At 33.8% G+C, this 24352-nt stretch overlaps 3 protein-coding genes across 3 annotated transcripts; 1 reads left to right on the top strand and 2 right to left on the bottom strand.

The window, feature by feature from the left end:
• The first annotated feature begins 10534 nt into the window (after positions 1-10534).
• On the top strand, positions 10535-18427 carry LOC115704761 (structural maintenance of chromosomes protein 2-1). The gene is made up of 20 exons (XM_030631969.2): positions 10535-11073; positions 11489-12169; positions 12333-12476; positions 12568-12858; positions 13015-13200; positions 13286-13450; positions 13552-13611; positions 13770-13832; positions 14091-14182; positions 14252-14348; positions 14920-15036; positions 15129-15347; positions 15712-15852; positions 15919-16086; positions 16493-16677; positions 16811-16904; positions 16982-17070; positions 17174-17399; positions 17728-17802; positions 18107-18427. The coding sequence occupies exons 1-20, from the start codon at positions 10756-10758 to the stop codon at positions 18227-18229; spliced, it is 3534 nt and encodes a 1177-aa protein (XP_030487829.2). The 5' UTR covers positions 10535-10755; the 3' UTR covers positions 18230-18427.
• A 70-nt stretch (positions 18428-18497) lies between these two features.
• Positions 18498-20536, bottom strand: LOC115704763 (receptor homology region, transmembrane domain- and RING domain-containing protein 2). The gene has a single exon (XM_030631971.2). The coding sequence runs from the start codon at positions 20183-20185 to the stop codon at positions 18848-18850; it is 1338 nt and encodes a 445-aa protein (XP_030487831.2). The 5' UTR covers positions 20186-20536; the 3' UTR covers positions 18498-18847.
• A 464-nt stretch (positions 20537-21000) lies between these two features.
• LOC115704762 (pentatricopeptide repeat-containing protein At1g77405) lies at positions 21001-22960 on the bottom strand. Its single transcript, XM_061102521.1, has one exon. It carries the CDS (start codon positions 22621-22623, stop codon positions 21265-21267), a length of 1359 nt encoding a protein of 452 aa, XP_060958504.1. The 5' UTR covers positions 22624-22960; the 3' UTR covers positions 21001-21264.
• Between the last annotated feature and the right edge of the window lie 1392 nt (positions 22961-24352).

The raw sequence follows: 24352 nt of genomic DNA, 5'->3' as shown, positions 1-24352 counted from the left end.
CCATGATGCACCTTTCTGAGGTCAATCTTTACGTAAAAAAAATTAAGCTTGAAAGGCAAATTAGTTTACTTCACTTGCATAAATTTGGTAGATTATACAGAATGTGACGTTCTACTCTTCTTGAACTTGAACAAATGTAACTTTCTAAGGTTGCTTTTACCATTACTGATGCTGTTGTGATATTACAATTACTCAATGGATGGTCAAAAACAGAATTCAAGAACATAAACAATCATCTAAAAGAAATGAAAAATAGAGTTGAATTAAAATAAAAAATCAGTAAAGAAAACTTAGATGAATAAGATTGAAGAGAAAAATAATTCAGCTTTCGATGGCACTTCTTGTGACAGTCAGTAGTCCCTAAGGGGAAATTCTGGGTAAGCTGTGCAATCCCACATTGCCTGGGAAAGGGCATGTGTGATGATTCTGAGACTGTGTATGTATGGGACTACATAATTGAAGAGGGCTTAAATGGATTGATTGGTACTACCTATGTCAACAAGATGCATCTTGCTTTTCGGTAGCCCATCACGAAAGAACTCCACAGTTAAGCGTGCTTGATCTGGGATAATTTCAGGATGGGTGACAACCTGGAAAGTTTTCCCAAGAAGCGTGGGAGTGAGGATAAAGCACGCTGGAAATACTCGTGTTGGTTTGTAGGGTCAGTCGTCATTCCATGAAGCAGCTACAGTGACGTACTCGTGTATAAGAGTCATTCATTCTCTGGGTGTAAGGGCCCAATGGAGGCTTGAAGCGGGGACGTTACTAATGGTATCAGAGCCTTGACCCAGCCGGAAGTGTGGTCGACGAGGACGTTGGACCCCGTAAGAGGGGTGATTGTGACAGTCAGTAGTCCCGTGATCCATAAGGGAAAATACCGGGTAAGCTGTGCAATCCCACATCGCATGAGGAAGGTCATTTGTTATGATTCCGAGACTATGTAGGTATGGGACTACACAGTTGAAGAGGGCTTAAATGGATTAATTGGTACTACCTATGTTAACAAGGTGCATCTTACTTTTCGGTAGCCCATCACGAAAGAACTCCACAGTTAAGCATGCTTGACCTGGGGTAATTTCAAGGTGGGTGACCTCCTGGGAAGTTTTCTCAAGAAGCGTGCGAGTGAGGAAAAAGCACGCAGGAAACACTCGTGTTGGTCTATAGTGTCAGTCGTCATTCCATGAGCAACCACAGTGACATACTCATGTATAAGAGCCATTCATTCTGTGGGTGTAAGGGCCCAATGGAAGCTTGAAGTGGGGACGTTACACTTCTTGTATTGATTAGCTTGAGAATTAGGTTACATGGACAATGGTAGTATCACATAACAATGGAGCACATCTCCTTACACTTGGTTCTTCACACTGAGAAGATCAATCACACAATCCTTTAAATTACAACCCTCTAAGAAGACTAATCTTCTTTAACTAAAACTATCACTTAGGGCTCGTTTAGTACGCCGTATTGTATTGTGTTAGATTGTATTGCATTATATTAGTATTAATTAATACAATACTATGTTTGGTATTGACTTGTATTAATAAATTGTGTAAAGTTATAATATATTTTCAATGCACTCGACCCCAACACCAACTATGGGTCCGGGTTCGGGTTTGGGTCTCGAGTTCGAGTCTAGATTCGGGTCTCGTGTCCAGGTCCTGGTCTAGGTCCGAGTCCTGGGTTTGGGTCCGGGTCCGGGTCCGAGTCTTGGGTCCGAGTCCCGGGTCCCAAATCCCGGGTCCGAGTTCGAGTTTGGGTCTCGAGTCTCGAGTCCGGATCCGAGTTCGGGTCCTGGGTTCGTGTCCGGGTCCTGAGTCTGGGTCTGGGTTCAGGTCTTAGGTTTGGGTCTAGGTCTCAGGTTCAAGTCCGTGTTCGGGTCGGAGATCGGTGTTGACCCCGAATCTTTTGTAAATATTATAATACAAGCTAATACGGACCATCTGCTATGTATTAAATAATACAACATACATTGTATTAAAAAATTTAATCGTAATAATTAATACAATACATTACTTTATCCAAACATAGTATTATTTATTATTTGATACAATACAACTCTTATATGGCGTACTAAACAAGCTCATAATCTAACTCTATAACTTAAAAAATGACCCTTACAGAATCGTAATTTAAAAGATTTGATTAGTCATTACAAAATTATTCACGGTTAACTATGTAAAAGCATAACTAATTAAACTAAGTTTGGGAGATAAATAAGAGAGGCCAATTGTCCTATATACAGTGACTAGACCCAAATCTACATTGGTATAGACACTAGGTCTTGACCACATAGGGAGAATAAATGGTTGAACCTTCTGCAACTAGATGGAATAATCATCTAATTTCACTAATGTTTACCAAATCCAAATAATGTCTGAATTTGGCTTGAGTAACACATTTAGTAAAAATGTCTGCTGGATTGTGATCAGTGCACACTCTCTTTACTTAAATTTCCTTCTTGGCAATAATGTCTCGAATGAAAAGCAACTTTATGTCAATATATTTTGACTTTTCATGGAACATTAAGTTCTTCATCAAGTGTGGGGTACTTTGATTGTCACAGTGTCTTATATCTTCAAATTTAAACTCTAGTTCCCTAGCTAGTGAGACCGTGTAACTAAATAACTTTTTTTATTGCCTTTGTAGCAGCCATATACTCAACTTCAGTAGATGACAATGCTACTATCTTTTGGAGATTTGATTTCCAGCTTATACATCCACCTGGAGTTGTGAAGATGTAACCTGTGAAGGACCTTCTTGTATCAATACAACCTGCATAATTTGAGTCTACAAAACCTTCAACTTCACAACTTTCTTTTCTTTCAACTTTGTAGACTAGACGAGTGTTTATAGATCTTTTCACATACATCATCACCCACTTGACTGCATCCCAATGTTTGCTGCCAGGATTAGCAATGAATTCGCTAATTATGCTCATGGCATAGGCTAAATTTGGCCTTGTGAATACCATGACACACTAGGTACCCTACACAACTAGCACATGGTATGTTGTCCATATGCTTTCTCTTCCAGTCTGAGGTGATTGTTCATTTGAGAGTTTAAAGTGCTGAGCCAAAGGTGTGACAACTGGTTTGACTTCATTCATCATAAATTTCATTAACACTTTTTGTAGGTGTCTTTTTCGGAGTACGCATGATCAAACTAGACCTTTTTCTTTTGATTAGCTCTTTAATGGTGTGTTAAATCTTGTATTAAATTTAGCTCATGCTAAAATTTGTATTAAATTTAGCACAAAACATAACACTGACAATAAATAAAGTTTTTTTAATTATAAATTTGTCATTAATTATTAATACTAAGTTTTAATATATATTTTTAATTATAATAACTAGGCGGCAACTACGTGCGAGGCACGTGTTATTTTGTCTTTGGTTTTTTTTTTTTTATCTAAAATATTTAATTTAATAATAGAAATATTACTTTATTAAATATTTTGTAAGATAAGATGTTTACCCATTTAAAAAATATTATATCGGATAAGTTTTTTATTATAATTTTTAAATTATTACTTATATGCAATGTATAATTGAAGATAAAAATTTAGCAATTTCTTCTTATTTTATTTCTTCAATAGAATATATATTAAAATTCTTATATCGATCTTTGAGTTTTTATCTTCTTTTGATCAACATAAATTTGTAGTATCCAACACTTAGTTAAAAATTTATTAAAAATACTTTCAATATATTTAATCTTTTTCAGAGAAATAAATTATAAAAGTTAGTATTAGTCTTCAATTAATGATGATGTTACTATATAAATAATAAATAAGTATATAGCTTGAAATGTTACCTCTTCAGAATAATCTATTATTTATATTACATTAGATCTCAAAAGTTATTTTACTTCGTGATTAAGATACGCTTTTAATATTGTCATTTATTTGAGTATATAATCTTACACTAAAAATATAATTATTTTTACGCTTGGATAGACTTGTATGTATCAATGACTTATAATTAGCTATCACTTTTGCTTTCCTGTCATATATGTTGTTGGATTGATATTGTTAATTGTGGTATTTATACGGTTTAATTCTATAATTTTTTAAGATTAATAAAATTAAAGGTATATTGTTACAAATATAAATATTTGATAATAGTATAAATTAAAAATATTAAATGCAATATTATGACATAATTAAAAAATTAAACTTTAAGAATTATTAATATTGCAAGTAAATAGTAAAATAAAATTATAAGACATATAAATATAAAATTAAAAGAAAAGTGTTTCTTTAAATAAGTAAAATGTTTGTTTTATTTATATAATTGGGTGTTCGATGTTTTGATTTTATTTTTCTTTGAACTTTCAAAAAAATTTAATATTTTGATTATTTTTGACATAAATTTAACAATAGGGTTTTTTTGCATATATTTCCACATGTGTTATTATTATTTTTAAAAACTAAAATTATTATCTTTAATTTCTATTTTGAATAAGAATAATATTTTGCATATATGTCCCTAATAATAATAATATATAAATAAATAAAAAAATATTTCAAAACAAAAAAATATCCCAAACAACCTTCGATAATTTTTTCGCCTATACCGATAACGAACATTCATTTTCCTGCAATCACATCGTGTGCCTCCTGTCGTTTTTAATTTTTTTTTATACCTACAATAACATAAAAAAAATAATTAGTGATGAAATAGAGTTAGTAATCCTAGTCCCCGTCGTAGGCGGGATTTGCGGGGTGACAATTATGCTGCACCCGAGCATGCCCCCTATCTAATGCAACGCCACCAATCTACCACCCTTAATCATAGTCGGGGTGAAACAGTGTTTGGTTTACATGAATGAGTGTAGGAATGGAATTGCTATTCCTAAAGAAAGATCATTCAAGTGTTTGGTTTGTTTATTGTCATTGGAAAACTCATTTCATAGGAATTGTAATTCATGTAAACTAAGGAATTACTTTTCCTAAATAAAATGACTTGAAAAGTCATTCCATACCAACTTAAAATTATTTTTCCTTATCTACCCTTCTCATAAATAAATGATTAAAGTTATAATTATATGGGTAATATTTTTTATTTTAAAATATATATCTACAACATTTAATATTACAATAATATGTTTATTATATTTTTTTTACAAAATTATAGGAAAAAAATATTATTATTATAATTATATGAATAAATGATGTGTGATGATTAAATTATATGAATAACATTTATGTTGATATTTAAATATTTAATATAAAATAGACTATTAAATTAAATTTTTATTAATATTTTATTATTTGATAATTAAATCTAAAAAACACAATTTGAGAGTGATACATAAATATATATCATTTTTTTTATTTGTACCATAATGGTAATTTTATAAAACAAAAATTATTTTAAAAAAGTAAAGGACATTTTGGTCAAAATAATAAAAATTCTATTTCATTTTATACTATACCAATTATCACAATTCTTATTCATTATTGATTCCATAGTCTTTTGTTGGGTTTTATGCCCTAAATAAAACTCGTTTCAATATAATCAGATTTACTTATTAATATAGATCAGAAATAACATTTAATGTTGCATGGTTCACATGATTTATTTCATGATTATATGTACATAATGTATAAATTCATCTGAAACCTTTTCACATACTTGATCCTGTTTATTGTGCCGTCAACACATTGGAAAGTAAACATGACTATGTGAATAAAGTTTCCTAGATTTATCAGACATAGGGTTTTACTGATATGATAATCTACAACAGAGTTTACTTGCATTTGGAGAAGTGCTATGTTCTTTCCAGAGCATTGGTTAAAGTAAAGCTCAGGTTGGATGCATGGAGTATGCATCGGAAGGGACCGATATTGAACTTTGACTTAGATTTATTAAACTTACCGTAATATCTATTCAAGTCAATATCGCCTAGTTGATCCTAGATCAAATGATCTTAATCATGTTATGATTAGGCTTAATCTTGAAAGGCTATTCGTGCTCTTTGATTTGTTAGTTAAGCCTACTTTTAGGTCAGGGTGATACGTACATTTTGGGAACACGGTAGTGCAATTGAGTGGGAGCGCTAACATAAATATGGAATCTATAGCTTCTATCTGGCGAATAGTAAGCAAAGGATGATCTCCTTCGAGCTTGACTAAAAGAACATAAATGGTGAAGTACTCATTTCACATAAGCTGAAATATCATTTATACGGGGTCAAGTGTTTTAAGGATAAAATACATAGTAGGGTGTTACGGTAATCTAATCCCTTTACAGTGTAGATCATTCATATAGAGGATCAGTGATCAAATTAGGATTATAACAATGGATAACTAATGATGTGTCTATATGGTGGAACATATAGAACATTCTATATAACTGAGAGTGCAATTCTAAGTTCTATGCGTGGATTCAACGAAGAATTAATAAGTTAGTGAATTTTAGTGCTAAATTCTTGATCTACTTATTGGAAGCTCGGTTATATAGACCCATGGTCCCCGCACTAGTTGAGATAATATTGCTTGTAAGACTCATGTAATTGGTTTTGATTAATCAATTATAATTCTCAAATTAGACTATGTCTATTTGTGAATTTTTCACTAAGGGCGAAATTGTAAAGAAAGAGTTTTAGGGGCATATTTGTTAATTATGATACTTTGTATGGTTCAATTAATAAATATGATAAATGACAATATTATTTAATAATTATTTATAGTTATTAAATAGTTAGAATTGGTATTTAAATGGTTGAATTAAAAAATTGGCGTTTTTGAGAAAATCAGATGCAGAAAAGATAAAACTGCAAAATTGCAAAAAGTGAGGCCCAAATCCACTATGTAGGGCCGGCCACTTTTGTAGGGTTTTTTCCTCTGATATTTTCATTATTTTAATGCCAAATAATTCAAACCCAACCCTAGTGGAATGCTATAAATAGATAGTGAAGGCTTCAGAAAAATTACACTTCAATTTTCTATTTTTCCTTCAGAGAAAAACTTGAGCCTTATCTCTCCCTATCTTTGGCCGAACCCACTCTCTCTCTCTCTCTCTTCCTCATAGAGATTTAGAAATTCTTAGTGTATGAGTAGGGCCCACACACAGCAAGTGATACCTCAATCATAGTGAGGAAGATCGTGAAGAAAGACTATCAACAAGAAGGAGTTTCAGCACCAAAGAATCAGAGAAAGAGATCCAGGTTCAGATATTGATAATGCTCTGCTACAGAAAGGAATCAAGGGCTAGATATCTGAACGGAAGGAGTCATTTAATTCCGCTGCACCCAATGTAAGGTTTCCTAAACTTTATATGTGTTTATTTCATCGTTTTAGAAAGTTCATATTTAGGGTGTTAATAAACATACTTGTGAGTAGATCTAAGATCCTGGTAAAATAAATTCCAACATCTTTACCAAACAAAAGAATAGAAATTCCATTCCATTCTATTCCTATTCCTATTACCATTCTCATTCTCATTCCTATTCCATTTTTATTTTGTAACCAAACGCTATCATCAAATCCCTTCAAACCACATGTTTTACAAACACTACACTTTCATAGACTAACATTTTGACGATACAGAGTCAAAATTATTAATCAACTATATCGATTACTAAGTATATCTGGAACCATGTTCACATTCCATCACCAATAATCAGAGGCGAACCCAATGAAGGACCAGTGTGGGCTTAAGCCCATGCTGAAAAAAAATTCTTTTTACTTCTTAACTAAAAAATATCTTTTTATTATTTTAATTGCCCACCCTCAAAAATCTCAACCATTTATTTATAGTAAAATAGACTTTTCAGTACTAAAAAAATAATGACTTTTGAGTTACTTTTTTTTCTTCTACAAACCTACTTCTCTCTTTCTCTGTATTTTTTAATTCACATTGCACAACATCAAAGAAGAGGAGAAGGGACCACCATTATCAATCAAGAGACCATTAACACCACTACAAAGAAAATCATATTTTTAATTATTTTCAGGTAATAATTTTATTTATTTTATACTTTAAAATATATATTGATTTGTTATTTTAGTGTTAGCAAATTAGTTCACGGATAATAGCCCTAAATATAATATCAAATTTTTTATAAAGAAATTTTAGTAATTTTGTTTGTAAGGGCCATATAAAATAATGCTCAGTTGTCACAAGTCTTACAAAGAGGTGATAAAGATATTGTAAATGCCATGGATTTAGTTAGAGTATGCAAGAAACAATTACAAACGATGAGAGATAATGGATGGAATTCTCTAATGGAAGAAGTGTCTGATTTATGTGTTGAGATGAACATTGATGTTCTTAATATGGATAATATGTATTGTGCTCAAGGAAAATCACGACGCAAGGCTCCAAAGCTTACAAATTTTCACTTCTTTCGTATTGATTATTTCAATACTGTGATATATTTACAACTACAAGAGTTGAATAGTCGTTTCAATGAGGCTAACACTGAGTTGTTGCTTTGTTTGGCATGTTTGTCTCCCAATAATTCATTTTTTGCTTTTGACAAGGGAAAGTTAATTCGTCTTGCTCAACTTTACCCACATGATTTTTCTACAACAGATTTAAAGATGTTAGAGTGTCAACTTCAAACTTATGTTGAAGATATGCGTTCTCATGTTGCATTTTCAGAATTGAAAGAAATTGCTGATCTTTCTAAGAGACTAGTAGAGACAAGAAAACATGAGGTATACTCATTGGTATATTTGCTTATTAAATTGGCACTAACACTTCCAGTTGCAACAACTTCAGTAGAAAGAGCATTCTCAGCTATGAACATTGTGAAAAATCAAATGCGCAACAAAATGGGAGATCAATGGTTGAATGACAGTTTGACAGTATATCTCGAAAAGTATGTACCTTTGAGTCTGAGCGACGCACATACGAGGCGAAGAGAGATCAATCACAAAGGCAGAGGGATCGGGCATTCGATTCAGCAGAGAGAGAGAGGGGCCTTTTTTTAGATCTCCAGCGCCGGTGACATGATTTTTTTTATTTAACGCTATTGTATATTAGTGAAAATAAATGTTTTTGGTAATTCAAACTCTTTGGTATTTACTCAGTAAAAAGAACAAAACAAAGAAGAGAGATACATTATATAGAGACATATAAATTATACTAGGTAATTGTTACGTGCCAAACCACGTAGTGTTAGTTTTGTTTAATATTTTAGTTTTTTATTTTAATTAATAATTAAAATATTATAATTATTTGAACGATTTGTTTTATAAAAATAAAATATGTGTCAGTATATTTAGTAAGTAAAACATAGTTGTGTTATAATAATGTATGTTATTAATAGTAAAATGTACATTAATCTTCTAATTGAAAAAAATTTTATTATCACATTTCATATCTAATAATAGCTACACAACTATATATTTATAACTTTCACATTCTTTGCAAATTACTAATAAGCACCAATAATATTTTCATATTCTAATATTTTTCAACCTTCTCCTCTTGGTGGTAAAATTAAAAATAAAACTAAAAATAAGCACAAACATATAAGGTAAATACTAATTACAGCTCATTTCATCTTCTTTTTTTTTTAATTATTTTTTAAGCCCAAGCCCAAAAATCTCTAAGCCAACACAATCAATCTTCTTTTATAAAAAAAAAATAAATAAAAAAATTATTAATATTCTCCCAAGATAGGTTTGTTAGAGAGATATGTGGCTAAGATGATTTTTTTAATTTAAAAAGAGATCATTAATATTTAAAAGATTGTTTATTTAAAAGATTGTTTAATTTTTTGGGTTTAATTATTGGGTTTATTTTTTAACGGAAGATCAAACTTAATCGTTAAATTTAACAGAATATTCTTTTATTTTTAAGTATATTCTGTTAAACCAAGAAATACCGTTAGATAGACACTTTTAATATATAAAGATATATTCTTAAATCACCTTCTTCAAAAAAAAAATCATAAAAGTTTTGTAGCAGTTAAAATTCCTTTCTATTTTCATGGCTGCAAGTTCTATTTCCATCATTTTTCTTCATTCTTTTTTGCTTTCTATTTTCTTCTCCTAGTTGTGCAATTATTTTTTTTTTATTATTATTAGTTTTTTTGACACCTTTATATGTATATACAAAAAATGTTCCTGATACTTGTGCGAGAGAATAGGATGCGAATGAGTGTTTGTGAATGGTTCTCTTGGTCTGTGAATAATCTTTGTAAATAGAATAGGTGTTTGTTAACGTTAATCTTTTTTTTTTTTTGGAATATTCTGTTAAATATATAATAATCTATTAAGTACAAATAAAATAAGGTTAGATAGATATTTTATATATTAGGTAAGATGTTATTATTAATTATTTTAAAAAAATTTAATTTATTAGTAATTATCAATAATATTTCACTTTTTGTCATAATTGGCAATATGCTGTTATTGTGCATTGTATTTGTAGCACCATAACAAATAATATTGTAAAAAAAAATTCATTTTCTTAGATCAGCTGTTCTGTCGTTTTAGTGGTAAACGAGAATGAAACTTGTAAGGCAAAACGACGTGTCGGCTATTTCGAACAGCATCACTCTCCAACTTTCCCGCCTCAGCAGATCCATAACATTTCAGTCACTTTTTGGCGCTTCCAGTTCAATTTCGAACCCTCGGACAGAGAAAGAGAGAGCGAGAGAGAGCTCTACGATCTCGCAAAATCACTGGCTCATTCCACTCCACTCTCCCCCTCATAGGTTTATACTTCGATTCTTCGTCTTCTTCCTCCGACTCCGGTCAATTTCTGGATTTCTCGGCACTCTAATTGGGTCAAAGAAATGTACATAAAGGAGGTATGCTTGGAGGGTTTCAAGTCTTACGCGACGAGGACAGTGGTTCCGGGCTTCGACCCATTCTTCAACGCTATCACTGGTCTCAATGGCTCTGGAAAGTCCAACATCCTCGATTCCATCTGCTTCGTATTGGGGATTACCAATTTGCAGCAGGTCCGGGCTTCCAATCTCCAAGAACTTGTTTACAAGCAAGGACAAGCGGGTATTACGAAGGCCACTGTCTCTATTGTTTTCGACAATTCGGATCGGAACCGAAGCCCTCTCGGGTACGAGGACCATTCAGAGATAACAGTCACTCGTCAGGTAACGCTGCGACCGTTGTAGCTAACTTTTAGGGTTTGTATACATGGTGCTTTTTTTTTTTCTTTCCGAAAGCTTTAATGGGGAGAGCATTGGAAGTTGGGGATTTTATAGCTACATGTTTCTCTTATTTTTATTTCTGTATATATATATATATATATATATATATCTATAGTCATTTGGAATTTGATTTGATTTTCTTTATTTCTACCCTTTCTAACTTAATAGAAGTACCGTAGTTTTCTTAAATGTCAAAAGTGATGTTGTCTGTTTGTGTTTATTCTTGTTTTTCAACGTATCATATGGAGTTAAGGATGTGCTTTTATCAATAATTGAGTTTTTGGTGTACGTCTTTGATGAGGCTGGAAATGAGCACTACTTTAATTAAATTCAGTTAACTATTTGAATATTTATACAGATTGTGGTCGGTGGAAGAAACAAGTATTTAATAAATGGGAAACTTGCCCAGCCTAGTCAGGTTCAGAATCTTTTTCATTCAGTGCAGCTTAATGTGAACAACCCACATTTTCTCATTATGCAAGGCCGAATTACAAAGGTTTTAAACATGAAACCCCCTGAGATTTTGTCTATGCTTGAAGAGGCTGCTGGGACAAGAATGTATGAAACAAAGAAAGATGCAGCTTTGAAAACTCTTGAGAAGAAGCAAAGTAAGGTTGATGAGATTAATAACCTTCTTGATCAGGAAATACTGCCTGCTCTTGAAAAGCTGAGGAGAGAGAGGACACAATACATGCAATGGGCTAATGGTAATGCCGAGTTAGATCGGCTTAAAAGGTTTTGTATTGCTTATGACTATGTTCAAGCTGAGAAGATAAGAGACAGTGCGGTTCATGAGGTTGAGCAAGTGAAGGCCCATATTGCTGAGATTGATGACAATACAGGAATGATGCAGGCAGAAATACAAGAGATGGAAACTAAAGTGGCAGAGTTAACAGCCCAAAAGGAAGCCAGTATGGGTGGTGAAGTAAAAACATTGTCTGACAAAGTAGATGCACTTTCTCAAGATCTTGTGAGAGAAACTTCCGTGCTGAACAGTAAAGAGGATAATTTCAAGACTGAAAATAAAAATGCTCAAAAGGTTATTAGCCTTTATCAACAATTGACTTGAGTTCTAAATACATCTTCAGTACTTATAGACCTGCTTATTCTAATAATGTATTTTCTAGATATTGTTTTTGTTTTCTTAGATTTTCTCCTATTGGGTCAATCTATTGTTTGATGTTTCGTCTTGATGTTTTCAGATTGTTAGCAATATTGAGGATTTGAAGCAATCAGTGGAAGAGAGGGCTTCAGCTGTAAGAAGAGCTGATGAAGGAGCAGCTGATTTGAAGAAGAAGGTGGCAGAACTTTCTCAGGGTTTAGAAGAGTATGAAAAGGAATACCAGGTAGATAGTGCTTAAGTGGTGTTTTTTGCACTAAATAACAAGGGCATCATCTTTTTGTGCTAATGATTATTGTTTTAATGATAATGGCTAGGGTGTCGTTGCTGGCAAGAGTAGTGGAGATGAGGAGAAAAGTCTGGGAGATCAGCTGTCTGATGCTAAGGTTGCTGTTGGGAGTGCTGAAACAGAAATGAAGCAGCTCAAAACCAAAATAAGCCATTGTGAAAAGGAGTTGAAAGAAAAAACAAGTCAGCTAATGTCAAAGCGCGATGAAGCTGTTTCAGTAGAAAAGGAACTTAGTAATAGAAAGAAAGATGTGGAAAATGTCAAAAAAACATTAGAGTCTCTTCCATATAAGGAGGGTCAGATGGAAGTTTTACAAAAAGTAAGCATTTTATCAAACCACAGCTTTTTACCTATGTAATTCAAGACACGTGAATATTTAACTAGTTTGGCTATCAAGTATGTTTTATATTTTGTATTTTATACATGTTTGCATGTATCCAGTTTGATTTGTTTTTAAACATTTATTTTGCTACAGGACCGTGCATCTGAGCTAGAGTGGGTGCAGAAGTTGAAGGATGAGATACGAAATCTTTCAGCCCAATTAGCTAATGTTCAATTCACATATCGTGATCCTGTAAGGAATTTTGATAGATCAAAGGTGAAAGGTGTTGTTGCTAAACTTATTAAAGTGAAGGATAGCTCTGCCATGACTGCCTTAGAGGTCAGTCATTTATTTGATCTTATGCAATGTTAAAAAATGGTCACATATTCTGGATCTTTGACTCTAATGTTGATTAAATATACAGGTAGCGGCTGCTGGAAAGTTGTTTAATGTTGTCGTGGACACAGAAAATACTGGAAAACAACTTCTTCAGAATGGTGAACTTCGAAGAAGAGTAACTATTATACCTTTGAACAAAATACAAGCACACACTGTTCCAGACAGAGTTCGAAAAGCTGCTGTCAGACTGGTTAGTTTTGCATCAAACTCTTTGTTCTCTCTTAGCTTTTTTATATGCTATGATGGTGTTTATTTGTCTTTTGCTTGACAAGTTTTGTTATACTTTTTTAGGTTGGAAAGGAGAATGCAGAATTGGCACTTTCTTTGGTTGGGTATGATGAAGAATTGAAGGTATAAGTTCATTTGTTACTGTTAAATGACATCAGATAGTATTCTTTGATGGTATATTTTATGCAGCGTCTTGTGTTTTCTGTTTCATTATTCTAATGCAATATTTTTGAAAATTATATTTCCAAATGATTTTTTTTAATCTATTTTTTCTTATACAGGTTGCAATGGAATATGTTTTTGGTTCAACATTTGTTTGCAAAACTACTGATGCTGCCAAGGAGGTATATTCATCTTTGATACCATGTTCACATGTCATTTCTGAAACAGTGCTATTTGAATTGTAGTAGTCATTTATTTCTTCAGGGACGGTACATTGTCATAAGTGGATTGGTTTGAATGATCTAGTGCTCTTGATCAGTGTATTAGCATTCCAGGCTTACTTCAAATGTGCAATTATCGGATAATTCTTTGGTACAAAGTCCAACTAGACAAAATCATCTTCTTAGTTCTGATTTTACCTACCTAATAAATTTTTGCAGGTTGCTTTTAGCAGGGAAATTCGCACCCCAAGTGTCACTCTTGAAGGTGATATATTCAACCCTAGTGGCCTTTTGACTGGGGGAAGCCGCAGGTAAGTAACACATGCCATTCTAATTCAGTTTGCAGAATATAGTCCCTTTTAATACATCTAGCATTACAGGGGTGGTGGCGATTTGTTACGGCAACTTCACAATCTTGCTGAAGCTGAGATAAATCTCTCTGTACATCAGAAAAGGCTGGCTGAAATTGAAGCAAGGGTAACTATTTAGTACCTCATTTCTTAAATGATAGTGGTAAATAGGATATTCAAGATATGTTATCTTGTTTGATTCAACTAGGTGGTGACATTTTGCTTGTCTTGGCTTCTCGTGAATTGTGAAAAATTATATCTGCGTACCATGTTTTCGAAATGATCATCGGCTATTGCTTTGTGCGTCCTTAAGTACATGATATTTTCTTTTTCAACATTCTGTATTCCTGATTTGGGGTTTGAGATTGCCTTTTTTATTAATTTTATTTTTGCTTTTGATTATATTTTCCCTCATTGTATTTGGCGTTACATGCACTTTCTTGGTGAAATTATTCACTATTTTTGGGGATGGGTGCATATTCTTATTGTTTTTAATTTCAAGAAATCCATTTATCGGGACTTTGACTCAGACTACTCACATACTTATTAAAGCACTTTAGGCCTTCTCATATGGCGTGTTTGATGATAATATTGGTCAATTTATGTTTTTTTGTTATTATTATTATTTTTAATGTGATCAATATTATTCTTAATTGCTCATGCACGCCCACTTATACATTTACTTTTTTAAATTGCAGATCACTGAGCTTCTGCCTCTTCAGAAGAAGTTCATGGACCTTAAATCACAGTTAGAGCTTAAATTGTATGACCTTTCATTATTCCAAGGCAGGGCTGAGCAAAATGAGCATCATAAGGTTTTTCACCACCTTGTATTTATTTACCAAAAGACATTATTTGGACGTTATCTCATTTTGTTTGCTCTGTGGTTTTGGCATGTGCCACCTAGCTTGGTGAATTAGTAAAGAAGTTGGAGCAGGAGCTTGAAGAGGCAAAATCTTCTGCCACAGAAAAGCAACTCTTGTATGAAAATTGTGTAAATAAAGTCTCAGTACTTGAGAAATCAATCAAAGACCATGATAGCAATCGTGAGGGTAGACTCAAAGATTTGGAGAAAAGGATCAAAACTACAAAATCCCAAATGCAGTCAGCTGCAAAGGATCTTAAGGTAGGTGTTAGTTTTTCCATGTTATAAAATAGTATTAGAGATGAGATTCTGTTGAGGTCATATGCTTTTCAGTTTCACGGAATTATTGTTGAGCTCATTCCCTCGTTTTATCACAAATTATGGTATACGTTTAGTATTTCTTTTAATTGAGCTGAACATAAAAATACTTTGAATGATCACATAGTCTGAGTTTCTGGGAGGTCAATATTATTCTGACTTCCTGAATCTAAATGCTATGAAATGACAGCTTGGCATTATTCTTTTTTATTTTATGACATGAGTTATGCGCTTCATTAGTAGCATTTCATGTACAAGTGTTCGTCCTAGCTCTTTGATATGTTATGGTGTGATTGCACATGGCCAGGGACATGAGAATGAAAAGGAAAAACTTATTATGGAAATGGAAGCAGTTGTGGAGGAATGTGCAACTTTGGAGTCTCAACTGTCTTCTTTGAGAACACAAATTGACAATCTCAGATCAGAAGCAGAAGAACAGAAAGAGAAGGTATAGACTTTGGTTTACCAGTTCTTTTGTGTGATGAATTCATAATGCATGCCTTATGTTTTGCAGGTCAATTCCACTAGGAACATTCTTGCCAAGGCACAAGATGAGCTTGATTTGGCTCGTAAAAAGATGAAGGAATGTGATTCACAAATCAGTAGTATTATTAAGGCGCAGCAAAAACTCCAACATAAACTTAGTGAGACAAGTCTTGAAAAGAAGAAAATGGAAAATGAGGTGATTTGTGAGAGCTTGTTTTACATTGTCTTCTGTTTTTTGTTTTGAAAATGTGTATTAAGAAATGAGAACCTAAAACCGTTTTTGTAGTTCTTTTTTTTTTTTCAAATAAAAAATTAATTATATATTTATAGACAGATAAATATTTTAAAAGTTTCTAATAATAAGACAAAATAATTTGAAAGAAAAGTGATGAAAAGTCTAGAAAACAACATTTTGTTCTCAAAATTTCCTTTTTTTGTAACTTTGTTTTTAAAAATGGTTCTTTTGAGAACAGTGGCGAACACCTCTACTTGTGTTCAAAAAATATTTTTTAAATTAATGGCGCCAAACAACCTCTTAAGTTGTCATTGCTTTCATTATTCTATGTAATTGCTGATTAAATTTATTTTGAAACTTGTCTTAGGTAAAGCGAATGGAGATGGAACAAAAAGATTGCTCTACAAAGGTGGACAGATTGATTGAGAAGCATGCATGGATTGCTTCTGAGAAGCAGTTATTTGGAAAAAATGGGACTGATTATGATTTTGCATCTCGTGATCCTTATAAAGCAAGGGAAGAACTTGAGAAACTTCAGGCTGCGCAATCAGGGTTTGTCTCTCTTTTTTCGTTCTTTCCCTCCTGTGAACCTGATGTTTAGATTGAGATCTCATACTCAACTTTATATGGATACTGTTAATAATGTCTTTAATGACGGCAAGAGGTGACTTTCTTTCTTGTGTAGGCTTGAGAAAAGGATCAACAAAAAAGTAATGGCAATGTTTGAGAAAGCAGAAGATGAGTACAATGACTTAATGTCAAAGAAAAACATTATTGAGGTTGGTGGTTTTATCTTTCGAGTTTTCAATAGCTTTTATACTGATTTCACGTTACTTATCTAAGCTTTCTTGCCTAGAATGACAAATCTAAAATAAAGAAGGTGATTGAAGAACTAGATGAGAAAAAGAAGGAAACACTGAAAGTTACCTGGGTCAAAGTTAACACGTGAGTATTTTCAATAATAATTTGATCTGAAACTATATAATAGTTGTTTTGCACTTCTATTTGCCTTGTTTATCACTCACACTCCATTTAACATTCAATTCAGCGACTTTGGATCAATTTTCTCTACCCTTTTGCCTGGCACCATGGCAAAGCTAGAGCCTCCTGAGGGTGGCACATTTCTTGATGGCCTTGAGGTACGTGTTGCATTTGGTGGAGTCTGGAAACAGTCCTTATCAGAACTGAGTGGAGGTCAACGATCTTTACTTGCGCTCTCTCTAATATTGGCATTGCTTCTTTTCAAACCAGCTCCACTTTATATTCTCGATGAGGTATGGTTAGCTTTTTCTTCAAAAATTATTATCTGTTGGGACAAAGTTACTTGCAGTGTAACCCAAGAGGGGTAGCTCAAATGGTCAGGCATGTGGTTTGCTCCCACAAAGTCTGAGGTCTGAGTCCCTCCTGGGTACCTACATGGCAATTACTATAGTTTTTTGGTCCCCAAATATTATAGGATTAGGCGGGGAGCCTAGTTTCAAAAAAAAAAAGTTATTAGCAGAGTAGAGAATGTCTATAAGAACACTACTCTAGTTTCTACACAGGTTTATCTCAAAAAATTATTTTGGGTTACGTATTATACTAGTTTTCTGTTTTTGACAGGTTGATGCTGCTCTTGATCTAAGCCACACACAGAACATAGGGAGAATGATCAAAGCTCATTTCCCACACTCTCAGGTTTGCAGAGTCTCACCTGGTTTTGCGCTGTTGTCATTTGCCCTGAGTTTCCTTAGTTACTCAGTATCAATTTAATGTTCAATTTAGTTGTGTGATTCAGTCACAAGATTAAATTGACCTCAATCTGTTAAAATTCTTATTTGGAATTTGCAAGTCTAAGCCTAAACATCATTCATATTATTCAATCTGTTGCATTAAAAACTCTTAGGCTAAACAGAACTGAAGTGTAAGATGCCATGCCTAATAATAATAGAATGACTTGCACGTTTTACTAATTTTCTTTTTTCAAAAACAAAAATTGCAGTTCATCGTAGTTTCATTGAAAGAAGGCATGTTCAATAATGCTAATGTTCTCTTTCGGACAAAATTTGTGGACGGTGTGTCTACTGTTCAAAGGACTGCTGTTTCAGCGAAGCAGAACAAGTGAGTGGTGTTTCACGGGTTCAATTGTAAATCTTTGGTAGAGCTTTTATATTTTGTTTTTGATGTAATTGTTAGATTATTAGTAATGTAGCACTCTGTCAAGTTGCAAAATGTTTCCATATAGCACAATGCACCAATAATCAAGTTATATAATTATTGTAAATTTGCTATGGTGATTTAGCTTAATATATTCTTCTTATTACGTTGTATTGAATTACTTACTATACTGTGATTAATGTTCTATGTGCCATTTAAAAAGAAAGAAAAGAAAATACACGATCAAAACATAAATATTAACAAAACCAATGGATTGCGTTACATTCAGAGATTTTCTTTGTTATGTTTCTGATATAAGAACCAGAACTGTCTTTTAAACCAGAATTAATTACCGAATGTGACACTAGAGTTTTAACATACGCACCGTTAACCAGCCAGTGAATTAGATGTAACTCAACCATATGCAAATAGGGGCTGATAATGTGGTATGGACTATGGAGCACAAGTGACTTGGTAGCTGCCTTCTCACCTTTTTGTCAAGTACCTTTCCCCGGAAATTTGCAAACGTTTGCACACTTATTTTTATGAACTTGACCTGCATTACTTATCAAGAAGAAGGTTTAATTCAACAATCAGGTAGGGATTGTGCAGAAGTGAATGAGGAGAAACTTGCAGCAGAATTGCTGCAGTGCAACAAATTCTGTTGATAAGTAGAAGATCTCACAAAAGGCGGTGACGCTGGCGAGGCATTGCTGGGGCTTGGAATGTGTGAAGACAGGTATCTTGAGTTAAGGGATGATAACGATGGAAAACCCAAGGAGTGGCTTGAAATCAAATAAGCATGAGATCTTTGGGAAGATGCATTCTGGAGATCCATTGAGCCTCTGCTTAAGGAGGGGGATTGGTGGTAGGGCCTAAGAGGGTGCTGAGAAGAATAGGAAGTGCTTGCGAGAGAGTGAGGACGAGAAAGAGAAGGGGAACGCGATATCGACGACGAGCCAATTTGTATGGCAGAGGAGGATGCAAAAGATGATCTCATTGACGACAGTACAGATGAGGAAGCTAAAGAAACATGGCTGGATGAAAGCAGCGGCGTAGATTCCGAAGCTGGTGGATTGCTTGTGCTAGTTCTTGCATCACGTTTGCAAACTGGGCAAAAAGTCCTCCATGTTGTAAGCCAGGAATCCACACAAAACGCATGAAATTTGTGACGACATGGCAGAATCCTCAGCTTCTCTCCAACACTGTAGTCTTCAAGACAAATGGCACATGTTGCTGAAGTGCAATTATCTTCTGAAACAACAGTAAATATCAAACTTGGCATTGCTTTCACCAAACGACTACTCATCCCATGAAATTCTCTGACACGAGAAGCTCGAGGTCGTTCTCTTCGTATTCGATGCTTGCGAACAAAGAAACATGTAGCCAGGACAGCAGACATTGCTAGCAAAGAAATGAAGGATATTGCCATAACTGACCATGCTGAATTCTCAAAACTTGGGATTAGACACAACTCTATATCTGTATTACCAGCATATCTCTCTAGTTTCTCACCAGAAGCTTTTGAAACAAAGACAGCATGTACTTTTATACCAGCTGAATTTCCAGCCATAGCAACTAAGACTCCACCATCTTCATTATCATAGATGATTGCAGCTTTGAATCCTGCTTTTTGAGCTGTTCGAACTTTATTCTCAAAACTGCAACCTCCTCTAATGATCAGCACAAATGGAGAAGAGCTATTGTTAATGGATTGAAGTTGATTACTCAAGGGTGAGCAGGCATTTAGAGGCTCAGCCAAATACATAATTCCACATTCCCCAGAACCCTTTATTGCAGGAGCGAAATTGGCTTCAATGTCCCCGAAAGAAAGTGTGACATTCTTCCCAAGGAGGACTACATTGGCAAGACTCACGGTGAAGCCACTCAAGAGAAAGAGCCAGAAAAACAACCCCATATTCATGGTCTCGTACAGAAAATTTCAACACAAATTACGGCTCGAGAGATTGGATGAAAGGGACAGAAAAGAGACGAATAGAAAATAATAATAAGTAATAATAATAATATGAATTAGGAAGAAGATGAATTGGTTTGAGATGTTAGGGTTCAGGATTGAATAGAGAAATGGAAACATCACCTTCCATCTCAGAACATCTGAATCTTAACCTTAATAATTTATCATCGTATTTGGTTTTTCCTGATTTCGGCTAAATTTTGTGAATTTCAGAAAAATAATTGATGTGCGATTAATTAACATTGAAATAAAATATAATACCTTCTTTATTTAGAAATAATGACTTGGCATGTATTATGTGTAATATCGCTAAAAAAAGGTTGCGTTTTCAGCTAAATACTAATTTTGTATAAAAATAAGTTAATATTAAAATATCATCTGAATCATCTATATTCAAATTTTAGACTCAATACCAAAAAAAAAAAAAAAAAAGACATAATTTCACAATTTGCAGTCCCACGTAGGTAGCAGCATTCCAAGGTCACAATTGAATTCAAGGCAGGCTTGTGTTTGTGTCTCTGATCAATGGATTGAGGCTTGTGTTTGTGTCTCTGATCAATGGATTGGATTAAACATGTAGAGTCATTGCTGAGCATGGATGCATGGCCCATGGGGAAAATAATTCATTCAATCCAACACACATGACACAAGAATTTGTGTACTCTTTTATCCTTGCTTGAAACAAATTCTTGCTTAGTAATAAACAAGCTTATACTATGTCCATGGGAAAATAATGATGGAATTGGAGATTTCAATCAGAACCCTTGATGAGAAAATTATACTATTGTTATTATTATTATTATTATTTTAAAATGCTTGCCACAACCATTATGACAAGAATCAACACAATAAATTTCCTGGTGAAAACCAGGTTAGGTTAGATTGTACGAGTGCTAACTTGAGGGAAGCATAGCTGGTGAATGGGCGATTTCGAGACCATAAGCAATATCAATGATGTAAGTAAAGCTTCCAGAGTCCAGACCCTCCACAAGAATTCCACAGTGTCAAATAAAAATCTTCTCCTTCATTCAATTTTCCTTGTCATCATATCCTCTGCGAGTCATTACTGGTTTAAACTTCCCCACATGCTTATACCTCTTCAAAATCTCATCTTTAATTCTAGTATGAAAGTTATCATCAAGAGAACTGGTTTCTCCTGCTGACATAAGTGCATCACATACTAATTTATAAGTATATTCTCTTGGAACTGAGCCTCTATCAACCAACTCAACCAGAAAATCCCGGGCTTCCAATACCCTCCCAGTTTCACAAAGAGCATGAATAATCGGGGTGTAAGAACTCGACGAGGGCACCCCGTGATTCATACTCTGCATCCTCCTCAACATATTGACAGCATTATCAATCTCATTAACTGCACTATGGTACCTAATAAAAGAATTATAAGTAATCCTGTTGGGAGTAATACCCCTTTGGCTCATGTCTTCAAACAACTCAAGAGCCCTCCCGATTCGACAAGTTTTACAACAACCATTGATTAAAGCATTATAGGTGACAACATCAGGAACAAAGCCCTTGAAGAGCATGATTCGAAACAAATGATTAGCCTCCCATAATCTTCTCCTAATAGCCTTTTTGGACCCAGTTTGCAAACTATATCTGCAATAAGAACTAATCAATATTGTGTAAGTAAATGTATCTGGTGGACATCTAAATCCCGGTAACCCCATCTGCTCTAACAAAGCCCTGGCTTTCTTGAAGTTCCCTACTCTACAAAGAGCAGAAATAATGGTATTATAAGTATAAACATCTGGTTTACAATGAAACTGCTTCATCCTATAGAAAGCAGCTAATGCTTCATTGACCAAACCTTCTTCTCCTAGAACTTTTATCAAACAGGTAACGGTCGAAGTAGTAACAATCTCCCCACACCCTCTACTTGACATGTCTCTGAGAAAATCCCAAAGAGCTTTCAATCTATTACCTTTAGCCAAAACGAGAGCCATTTCCCGGCAAGTTTTCTCATCATGTGAAAATCCAAAATGGGCCTCAACCCAGTAATAGAATTCCAACGCTTTATCCAATCCCAACTCAACCTTGTTGGGGTCTCTGTAAGCAGCTGGCCCAAGAACAAGCACCCCATTACCGAACCTATCAAGCTCTTCTTTCAGTTTGCGCTGTTTCAACGGAGAACGGTGTCTGAAGCCTTTTTGGGTACCAATGGAACGAGGTGACCGGAAGAAGAATCTGGGCACGGACCTTAACACCTCAGAAACCGCTTCGGAGCTCCAGCGGTGAGAGGTGGTGGCTAAGGCGGCGAGATGGGTGTCGAATTCTCGGTTTTGAAGCATGGTGGCTAGGATTTGGTTTACGATGGGGGTGTAATCACGGTAAAGAGTTTTGGAAAGAATCATCTTTGAATTTTTCATAGGTTGGAACCTGAAACTAAGTAGACCAAACCAAATCAGTAGTCTTGTTTGTCCATGGAGATATTTAGCTTGATGATTGATATTTGATAGTAAGCTAATGTCACAATTAATTCTTTTCTCTTACGTACTTAAAAAAAAAAAAAGAAACTTATAGTTTTTGAGTGAAATTAGATAATATAATGGTTTTCTTTGAGATTTGATAGGAGTAAAGTTGGGGTTTGATGAAAGTTGGCTAGTGTTACATCAACTAAAGACAAGGTTGCTCATGTATCCCCTAAGGTGATCATTTATCGTCTGTCTTATTTATTTGATGTGATGAGAGTATGAGAGTAAAGGATGATACACGGGGTGTAAAGTGGCAAATGGATGACACTTACTTGTACTGTAAGGCCACTTTGGGGAAGCTTCCAAAATTCTTGATTTATTAAAGTTTGATAATGTTAGAAATTTTATTAGAATGAAAATAAAGTGAGATATATATAATCTAATTGTAAAAATAATACATATATTAAAATAAGAGATAGATGAAATATACATAAATATATATAAGTAGAAGAAGATGAATACAACACATGTAATGTAATATAATATATATATATATATAACAAGAAAAGAATATATATGTAATATACTAATTTACAACTTTGAGTATAGATTAGTAGAAAAAGAATCATTATGACTTGAAGAAGGTATTAAATATTTATCTTAAAACTTATTTCTCCTATCTCTAAGTACTAAGAGAACTCCCTAAGAAATAACTTTGAGAATTATCAAGCCTTAGGGTTTTCTAACAATGTGTTTTTTATAAAAAACTTGGGTCATCTCAATATGAATACCTTAGACCTCTTTATATAGTGTTTAGGATATCACCATTTAAAATTTAAACTCATAATCCCCCATGGATGTTATGGACTCAAATGTAACTCATTCACACACCATAACTCCTATAGCATTAAGAATTTCAAATTAAGATGTGTAACACTTTTTACACTCTTAATTTTGGTGATAATGGTGGAGGTTACTCATAGTATCAAGTAACTCCCCCAAATATTACAAAATGATGACAATTGTCATATGTTACATATTAGTTTGTTACACATATGTAATCTATCTATACATTATATTATTCATAAATAATATAACAATCCCTCACTTGATTAAATATTATCTCTAGTAACAAAATTGTAACTTTGTAACATATATTTAATCAATCAAAGATATTATATCAAAATGTAACATTCCCCCACTTTGATTGAATAAATATACATTTTTGAGAAGTCTTGCTTAGGTAAATTAGATAAAATATCTTTCGACTTGAATTTTACTTTAGTGTAATTACCACAAAGTTTGATGAAATTTTAGTTACAGTAGCATTGAACCACTATTCTTTTAGTATAAATCGATAATAATACACACACCCTTGCTAATGCTTACTTGAGACCGCATGTCTCGCTCTTGCATTGTTAATGGCCATGTGCAAAATTCCAATTCATGGACTCTCTAGAGAATACTCTCCCAATTCTCATAAGAGGCAGCACCACCTCTAGTTCATATAGGTGGAGTTTTAGTGTCTCATCACTCTTTAGACACTTCTTAAGCTTAAGTGAGTTTTCTTAAGCTTAAGCTCCATTAAAAAACCTTTCGGTTTTAACCCTCAAATTTCACCACATGTACTCATTCATAGATGAGACAATTGATTATTTAAGCTCTCATCAAAGTTAACAAAGCT

Source organism: Cannabis sativa, chromosome 1 (genome assembly GCF_029168945.1).
Source record: "Cannabis sativa cultivar Pink pepper isolate KNU-18-1 chromosome 1, ASM2916894v1, whole genome shotgun sequence".
NCBI lineage: Eukaryota > Viridiplantae > Streptophyta > Magnoliopsida > Rosales > Cannabaceae > Cannabis > Cannabis sativa.
The sequence above is the reverse complement of the archived record's forward strand: the minus strand, read 5'-3'. Positions and strand labels throughout refer to the sequence as shown.